Source organism: Alosa pseudoharengus, unplaced genomic scaffold (assembly GCF_046254945.1).
Source record: "Alosa pseudoharengus isolate Yale_2024_CS ecotype anadromous, Long Island Sound unplaced genomic scaffold, YU_APseudo_1.1 YU_APseudo_1.1_scf_16, whole genome shotgun sequence".
NCBI lineage: Eukaryota > Metazoa > Chordata > Actinopteri > Clupeiformes > Clupeidae > Alosa > Alosa pseudoharengus.
This window is the reverse complement of record NW_027468630.1, coordinates 14,697,856-14,707,855: the sequence shown is the minus strand read 5'-3', so window position 1 is coordinate 14,707,855 and position 10,000 is coordinate 14,697,856. Positions and strand designations below refer to the sequence as shown.

General features: G+C 44.9%; 1 protein-coding gene across 1 annotated transcript in view; it reads right to left on the bottom strand.

Moving 5' to 3' along the window:
* fstl5 (follistatin-like 5) overlaps positions 1-10,000 on the bottom strand; it is a 170,836-nt gene that overhangs the window by 74,340 nt on the left and 86,496 nt on the right. The window contains exon 5 of the mRNA XM_076288016.1: positions 8,698-8,818. Within this exon, the coding sequence (XP_076144131.1) occupies positions 8,698-8,818 (121 nt within the window). The remainder of the gene's footprint in view (positions 1-8,697; positions 8,819-10,000) is intronic.

Genomic DNA, 10,000 nt, shown 5'->3' with positions numbered 1-10,000 from the left:
AAGTTAAGGTTGCTTTTGATATAGCACAAGACGCAAAACTGGTGCTCTAAATAGCTATTCTGTTGTCTTTGAAAGCTATTCTGTTGTCTTTGAAAGACGGATTTAACCCCAATTTAGATTAACACCTGCTTTTACAAGGTGGAAATATTTAGGCGCAGAATAGAATAGCTTTCACGAGCAGTCTTTGTACATAACGCGGAATACATAATTAGGCGCTCTTTACGCTTCCCCTCCCATCTCTTTACGCTAAACTCCCACTTCCCCTGGATCCTCCCATGATTGCATATGCATGACACAGAAAAGTGCAATTTGCCATTTTTAGCCCTTGCGACAGGCAGTCTGCGCTTTTACCTCAGTGTGGCCTGTTTGTACATACCTCGCGATGATTTTACATGCACGTTGCGAAACAAATACGCCTGAAGTGGTCGCAAAAACTTTACTACATCTGGCCCTCAGTGTGTGTGTGTGTGTGTGTTTGTGTGTGTGTGTTTCTGTATTTACGATGATCACAAACACAACCTCGCTCTATTCTGCGTTAGTCACACACGCACACACTCACACACACACTGAACACTCCCTTCCCCTCATCTCATCCTCACTACACGCAGAGAGATAGAAAAAGCTTTGGTATCACTTTATAATAACTACACACAATTCATCATTTGTTAAGCCTTTGTTACTTATTAGTTAATGGTTTGTTCATCATTAGTAATTTCTTGTTCATACTTAATTTATCATCAGTAAAGCATTTGTTCACACAGTTAAAAAAAAAAAAAAAAAACATAGTCCAGTCCATACAACTTCATTTAAATTTCAAAAGAAATACTGGACTATGTTTTTTTTTTTTTTAAACGGCGACGAAATTGTGAATTTCCAGAGCACACTTGGCAATCGACTCCTACGGACTTTCCCCTAAAGATGGCAGCAAAGATGGCAACATTTCTGGAAAGGTACTGGCTTGATGAAATTCATTCTGGACTCTATCCGACCACATAAAGACCTCGGGATACTTCGGTTTGGCTTTAGGGACCCTCTACTCACTACCACGTAAGTGCAATGTTGTTTGGAACTGTAGAAGAGGTATAAAAATAGCGTTTTGTAGCGGCAAAATAATATGCCCTTCTCACTTCCACGCTAACGAGCTTTGACTAAAAACGGTAACTTCGAACTTTCTCAAAACACATCCGAATGACATGATTTGGATGTCAACTCAACGTATGTACTCCCAATCATCCGTAAATTGATCTAAAGTGCATTTTACTCCGGATAATTCCTTTAATAAATGATGAATTGTGTGTAGTTATTATAAAGTGTTACCAAAGCTTTTAATTGGTGTGCAGAACCTGTAGAGATCTTTTTAAAGCCATGTGTAAATGAGAGAGTGTGTGTGTGTGTGTGTGTGTGTGTGTGTGTGTGTGTGTGTGTGAGAGCGAGACAGAGCATGGGAATGTGTGAGCGGTGTGGCAGCACATCTAATTGAGCGGCACTCCACTGTGATCGGCCAGGGGCAAGACCGGCTTGTGCATGAGGAGTGTGTGTGTGCTTGTGTGTGTGTCTGTGTGTGTGTGCGTGTGTGTGTGTGTATGTGTGTTTGTGTGTGTGAGCGTGGGGCTGGGGGCGTGAGGAGACATTAATTGTGGTCATGCTGAGTATCATGAGTATTATAAATAAAACTGGCCGCCGCTCCTGCCCCCAGACCAGACTAACCAGGCGAATGTCTACAGTATGTGTGTGTATGTGTGTATGTGTGTGTGAGTGTGTGTGTGTGAGTGAGTGAGTGAGTAAGTGTGTGTGTGAGAGAGTGAGTGAGTGTGTGTGTGTGTGTGTGTGAGTGAGTGAGTGAGTGAGTGAGTGTGTGTGTCTGTGTGTGTGTGTGTGTGTGTGTGTGTGTGTGTGTGTGGTGCAGTCTAACATCCTTCTCCGTGGTGATGCCTGTGTTTGATGTGAGCATATAATTGCTTTTGAGCTTGTTGTTTCAAACTGTGTGAGGGAGTGACAAGCTATGTGGTTAGCTGAGTGTGTGGCGTGGGTGTGTGGGTGTTAAAGTCAAGGTTTATGTCTTGGATGCACAAACACGATCACACACACACACACACAATCACACTGACACATTCTCTGCACTCCTGTCTGTGGGGGATTCATGTCCCTGGAAAAGGGAGCAACACACACACACACACACACACACAGACACACTCCAACCAGCTTCCATCAGACTGCAGATCAATAGCCAAGCCCTGCCTGGAGTAGGAGAGAGAGGGGGAGGAAAGAAGGAGAGGGGGAGAGAGAGAGGGGGAGAAAGGGAGAGAGTGTGTGTGTGTGTGTGTGGGGGGGATGTGGGGGGGTATTTGTGTGTGCACTTACAGCACACAAAAGACATCAAACATGGGCAATTCTATCCTGATGATCTATCCTGATCCATGGTTCTCCACTGGTCTGCCGAGACTTGCTCCTGTGTCTGTGGAAAGCTCGGTGATAGGAGCTGGGCTAGCGTTAGCATGCAGTAGGAGCTGGGCTAGCGTTAGCGTGCAGTAGGAGCTGGGCTAGCGTTAGCGTGCAGTAGGAGCTGTGCTAACGTGCAGTAGTAGCTGGGCTAGCGTTAGCGTGCAGTAGGAGCTGGGCTAACGTGCAGTAGGAGCTGGGCTAGCGTTAGCGTGCAGTAGGAGCTGGGCTAGCGTTAGCGCGCAGTAGGAGCTGGGCTAGCGTTAGCGCGCAGTAGGAGCTGGGCTAGCGTTAGCGTGCAGTAGGAGCTTGGCTAGCACTAGCGTGCAGTAGGAGCTGGGCTAGCGCTAGCATGCAGTAGGAGCTGGTCTAGCCTAGCGCTAGCGTGTAGTAGGAGCTGGTCTAACATTAGCGTGTGGTAGGAGCTGGTCTAGCATTAGCGTGCAGTAGGAGCTGGGCTAGCGCTAGTGTGCAGTAGGAGCTGGGCTAGCATTAGCGCGCAGTAGGAGCTGGTCTAGCCTAGCGCTAGCGTGCAGTAGGAGCTGGGCTAGCATTAGCGTGCAGTAAGAGCTGGGCTAGCGCTAGCGTGCAGTAGGTGCTGGGCTAGCATTAGCGTGCAGTAGGAGCTGGGCTAGCGCTAGCGTGCAGTAGGAGCTGGGCTAGCATTAGCGTGCAGTAGGAGCTGGGCTAGCGCTAGCGTGCAGTAGGAGCTGGGCTAGCATTAGCGTGCAGTAGGAGCTGGGCTAGCGCTAGCGTGCAGTAGGAGCTATATTACGGCTTTATCATGTTGCAATAGTTATAAATGCTATATTACAGCTTTATCATGTTGCCATTAAAAACATTGCATGGCCATCAAATAATATGTTGGTTTGATTGAATGTGTGCATACTTGGTTAAACATCAATATTGGCTTTACGTCTATAGCTCTTCCCCTGTGTATGATCGGAGCACTTTACATCTTTAGCTCTTCCCCTGAGTATGATCTGAGCACTTTACATCTGAGTATGATCTGAGCACTTTCCATCCATAGCTCTTCCCCTGAGTATGATCTGAGCAGTTGGAAGCGTTCAGCTTAACTCTGGCCATCTGGGGTAATCGCTGGCGGCTTCATGTGCATTTACGCTGATGATGTTACGTTGGTATTACGTTGATGTTACACTTCAAGCAGAACATATGAGCGCTTGATCACAGAGCCCTTGAACCGTGTCTTCAAGGGCCTCGTGACGAGACACACACACACACACACACACACACACACACGGAGAGAGAGTCCTGCAGCACTAACCCTGAACATCAGAAGAGGACGGACCAGCTCCACAGGGGGCACTGATGAACTGGCCATTAGTGACCACAATGTACACACACACGACTGACATGCACACACACACACCCACACGACTAAGACACACACACACACACACCCACACACATGTCTAACACACACACACACGACTGACATAGACACACACATGTCTAACACACACACACACGAGTGACACACACACACACACACACACGACTGACACACACACACCCACATACGTCTAACACACACACACACACGACTGACATACACACACACACACACCCACACACATGTCTAACACACACACACACGACTGACATAGACACACACACACACACACACATGTCTAACTCACATACACACGTCTAACACACACACACACAGACGACTGACACACACCCACACACATGTCTAACACACACACACACACGTCTGACATACACATACACACCTACACACACGTCTAACACACACACACACACCCACAAACATGTCTAACACACACGCACACGACTGACATATACACACACACACACACACCCACACACATGTCTAACACACACACACACACACGACTGACATAGACACACACACACACCCACACACATGTCTAACACACACACACAGACGACTGACACACACACACACACATGTCTAACACACACACACAACTGTCACACACACACACGTCTAACACACACACAGGACCAGTGTTGCCACAGTTACCTTGAAAAAGTAATCTGATTATTGATTACTCCTTTAACAAGTAACTTAGTTAGATTACAGGTTATTTTATTAGTTACTTTCAGCTGCTGCCGACAACACTCCCTGCCGTCTCAACATAAAAATGACAACTGGTTTTGCCAATACTCACTTTATTGGAAGAGCATTTTAACAGTAACGTGAGACATCCCAACCTGCAAAAAGTAATTTCAGTATCCCGCACCCCTCTCTCTCTCCCACTCTACACTCAGATGCACACGCGATTTGAAGTTTCGGTCTCTCGTACGCGTACTTGATCGCTCATTCTAGATTCCGGGAGATTTTATCTAATTTGCGGGCGTCAGGGAGCCGCTATCAATATGCAGGACACTCCCGGAACTTCTAGACAGCACTTTGTCGCCAGCAGTGTACAGTGTACCTACGTTAATGTTGTCATGTTTAGCTGACACAAACGCAAAATAATGACTGTATTTCCAGGTAGAAAACGTGCATCTCTCTCCCCCCTCCATTGTTGTTTACGCTTGTGTAGCTGCGTGGTGTTACACCTGAGTTGTCCTCATGCTGAAAACGTGAGCATACATCACGTTAATCCCCAAGACAAGAAGAAAATGACAAAAATAGTAACGCACAGTGACTTGGATAAGTAACTTTAATCTGATTACTGGTAACATGTTAGATTTCTCGTTACCAAAAAAAGTGGTCAGATTAGAGTAACGAGTTACTGGCATCACTGCACCCAACTGACACACACACACACGCACATCTAACTAGAATTGCCACACACGTACATACACTAGGGTTGCCACATGTACTGGATTTTCCGGGATTGTTCTCTTTTTGGAGTGACTGTCGTGGATAATTAATAATCTTTTCCGGGCCACAAATTGGTGAAAATTAACTTATAATTATAATTTCTGCTAGTTACAAATGAAACGGCTATTATGTTTTCTTCATTGTTGTGTTTATCGGATATCAAATCCTGTGTAGGCTACGTAAACAGACATAAAACGCAGAAGCAGCCTACAGTTTACAGTACATTACCTAGCAACTGCCGAGCAACCACAGCTATGACCCCAGACCCCACTTTGTAGTTCCACGCTCCTGTCTAGTACCCACTTTGTAGTTCCACACTCCTGTCTAGTAGCCACTTTGTAGTTCCACACTCCTGTCTAGTAGCCTGGTTGCTCTGTAATGTAGAAAGGGACAGCAGCAGGGAAAGCCAAGTGAGAGTCCAAAGTGAGTGTGTGTGTGTGTCTGCGTCAAACAGTGCATCAGAGCAAATATACTGTAAGAGACTCTTCGCTGAGAACGTTTACAATGGCAAAATGCACCAACACCATGTTACATGCAAGGATGATACTTTTTGGGTCCATGCAGCCGATCTAACTTGAACGTTGGAAACGCATCTTGAATGCGCACCAGAGAGAGAGAGAGAGAGCTGGCTTTTCCTTGTTGATATCTCCTTTTTAATACAAGCAACTTGTAACTGCCTGTAACAACTTAATATTATTCATATTATATAGTTAATATTGTCTTATCAATGTAGCACAAACAAACAAGGCTACAGATTAGGGATCCTACTTATGAAAACCTGAAAGTGACAATGCCCCATTTATATAACTTAGAACCCCCTTTACTTTTTTTGTTGTTGTTGTTGTGTGTGTGTGTGTCTATGTGTGTGTATGTGGGTCCTGTTTTGAATGTGGACCAGCAATGTGCGGGGTGGGTGGGTAAATAGGGGTGGGGTGGGAGAGGTGGGTGGATGGTAGGGTGGGTTAGGGAAGTATTAATACTGAGGGAAGCATAGTATGTAAAAGTAGAGATCAAAAATTCTAATGAAACTCTGATTTTGGTTCTGAAATTGTTCCATTTTTCATTGCTGTTGTTTCTCCCTTCTTTGATGGGAGAAGTAGTTGACTTCCTGGTACCTAATCATTTAATCATTTGCAGCATTTGCAGCATTTCTTAATAAATTAAATGTCATATGCATACAGTAATAATATAACTATAGATTATAGGCATTTAACATTCACCACAATCATAATCAAATGTGGCAACCTTGCATCTGACATCTCAACATCAAACATCTCACATGCCTGCCTAACTGAGACACACACACACACACACACACACACACACACACACACACACACATATGTACACACACACACACACACACACACACACACACACACACACGCACACACACAAAAACATACACACACACACACACACAAAAACACACACACACACACATGCAACATTAGGGTTTAGTGTGCTGCTTTGTGCTGCTGTTTCATGTCTGAGGCTCATCTGAGAGGGCAGAGTGGGCGGTGATGGCGCTGCTCCTGCTGCTGCTGCTGGGGTGTGTGTGTCTGTGTGTGTGTGTGTTTGTGTGTGTGTGTGTGTGTGTGTGTGTGTGTGTGTGTGTGTGTGAGTGTGTGAGTGTGTCTGTAGAAAAAGTACAGCTCTTCAGGGAAGTGCGTGTGTGTGTGTGGAGGGGGAGGGGGGCAATGAGTATTGTCTCGAATTCCTCTGTTTGATGAGCTTCGCCTGAAGGGCCTCTCCCCACGCAATCCCATAATGCATTGTGGTTGGGCGCAGTGCTCCTCCTCTCTGTCAGGAGCCTCTTCACAGCCTGATGAGGAACTGAGCACTTTCCCTACGCCACCTCATTATGCACCCCCCCTCTTGTCTCTCTGTCTCTCTGTCTCTCTCTCTCTCTCTCGACTTTTCTCTCTCTTTTCTCCACCTCGCTACTCTCTCTCTCTCCCTCTCTCTCTATCTCTCTCTTTCCCTCTGTCTATCTCTCTCTCCCTCTCTCTCTCTCTATCTATCTCTCTCTATCTATCTCTCTCTCTCTCTACTTTTCTTTCTCTCCATTTCTCCTTCTCTATGTGCTGAGCTGAAGAAAGTTCTAAGTCAGCGTAACCGAGATGGATTCTGAGACTTCTGAACAAACCCAGTGACCCTGAGAACAGTCCGTATGAAGAGAAGTCAATATGACAGAACAGAACAGTCCGTATGACAGAACAGTCTGTATGGAGAGAAGTCTGTATGGAGAAGTCAATATGACAGAACAGTCCATATGACAGAACAGTCTGTATGAAGAGAAGTCAATATGACAGAACAGTCCGTATGACAGAACAGTCTGTATGAAGAGAAGTCAATATGATAGAACAGTCCGTATGACAGAACAGTCTGTATGAAGAGAAGTCTGTATGACAGAACAGAACAGTCCGTGTGAAGAGAAGTCAATATGACAGAACAGTCCGTATGACAGTCCGTGTGGTCAGAAGCACAACCCTGTTGAGTGTGTGTGGTCAGAAGCATAAAGCATGTATGGTCAGTAGAGAGAAGAGTGTGTGTGGTCAGTATGACAGAGAAGAGTGTGTGTGGTCAGTATGAGAGAAGAGTGTGTGTGGTCAGTATGAGAGTGTGTGTGGTCAGTAGAGAGAAGAGTGTGTGTGGTCAGTATGAGAGAAGAGTGTGTGTGGTCAGTATGAGAGAGAAGAGTGTGTGTGGTCAGTATGAGAGTGTGTGTGGTCAGTATGAGAGTGTGTGTGGTCAGTATGTGTATAGCCCAGTCCTATGCTGCTGCCACACTGATCTATGGGGGAGATGAAGTCTGAGACAGGAAGTGACCTCGCTCCCCTATGTCCAGCCTCCTGAGTCATAATGGGCTCAGCCTGCTGTACAGAAGTGACCTGATGCCTTATGGGGCCGCAATGCGTTAACACAAACACTCCCTAGGAGGCTCCATCAGAGCTTTCAGCCGCTCAAAGACTCCACACACACACACACACACACACACACACAGACACACACACACACACACACACACACACACACACACACACACAGACACACACACACACACACACGCACACGCACAGCGGAGGAGTCTTTTTCCGCCCTGAAGGGACTTATTTTCCCAATAATGACCGGCGTTCTATACATTATCCCGCTTATTACACAGCTATTTGCCAAAACGAAACAGTTCCAGTAGTTGCGGAGTGATATGAAATACCCGAATTAGAAGCACAAACTCCGTTGCCATTGACAGCAGTCAATATTTTTTCCAGAGGTCCTTTAGTCGAAAATAATGACCGCAAGAACTTTGGGAAATGTCATTCAAGGCATTGTGAAGAGCCGTGTAATAATCTTCATTAATGACTCTTCATTAGACACACACACACACACACACACACACACAGGAAAACACTCACCGAATGCAGTGTAGAACTCTTCTTTTGTGAGATGTTCATCGTTGTCCTCGTCATTGTACTTGAGAAGGTCAAACAGTGTGCAGTCGGAAGCTGCTTTGGTCAGGCCTTCCTGCTTGATCACCTGGAACAAGAACACAGCACACATTATGACCTACGCACCTACACATCTTATGACCTAAGCCATGTGTGTGTGTGTGTGTGTGTGTGTGTGTGTGTGTGTGTGAGCTCTTAGGGATTCCTAAGTCACCCCAGATATTGTGCAGTAGTTGTCAATGAAATTTGTAGTGATTACACAAAATGGATGTTTTAATGTAATTCATGGTGTGTGTGTGTGTGTGTGTGTGTGTGTGTGTGTGTGTGTGTGTGTGTGTGTGTGTGTGTATGAGTGTAATTCAAGGAGCCTAAGACATGTTCACAAACTCTGTGCCAAGAGGCATACAAATTGAAGGTCTCTAAGCAAATGGGAAAATACTGTTCTGTATCAGCTGTCATAGGTCGCCCTTTAACACACACACACACGTACAGTACAGTATGTCTTTAACACACACACGTACAGTATGTCTTTAACACACACACGTACAGTATGTCTTTAACACGTACAGTACAGTATGTCTTTAACACACACACGTACAGTATGTCTTTAACACGTACAGAATGTTTTTAACACGTACAGTACAGTATGTCTTTAACACGTACAGTACAGTATGTCTTTAACACACACACGTACAGTAGAGTATGTCTTTAACACACACGTACAGTATGTCTTTAACACGTACAGAATGTTTTTAACACGTACAGTACAGTATGTCTTTAACACGTACAGTACAGTATGTCTTTAACACACACACGTACAGTATGTCTTTAACACACACACGTACAGTAGAGTATGTCTTTAACACGTACAGTACAGTATGTCTTTAACACACACACGTACAGTAGAGTATGTCTAACACACACGTACAGTATGTATTTAACACACACACGTACAGTATGTCTTTAACACGTACAGAATGTTTTTAACACGTACAGTACAGTATGTCTTTAACACGTACAGTACAGTATGTCTTTAACACACACACGTACAGTAGAGTATGTCTTTAACACACACGTACAGTATGTATTTAACACACACACGTACAGTATGTCTTTAACACGTACAGAATGTTTTTAACACGTACAGTACAGTATGTCTTTAACACGTACAGTACAGTATGTCTTTAACACACACGTACAGTATGTATTTAACACGTACAATACAGTATGTCTTTAACACACACACATACAGTATGTCTTTAACACACAC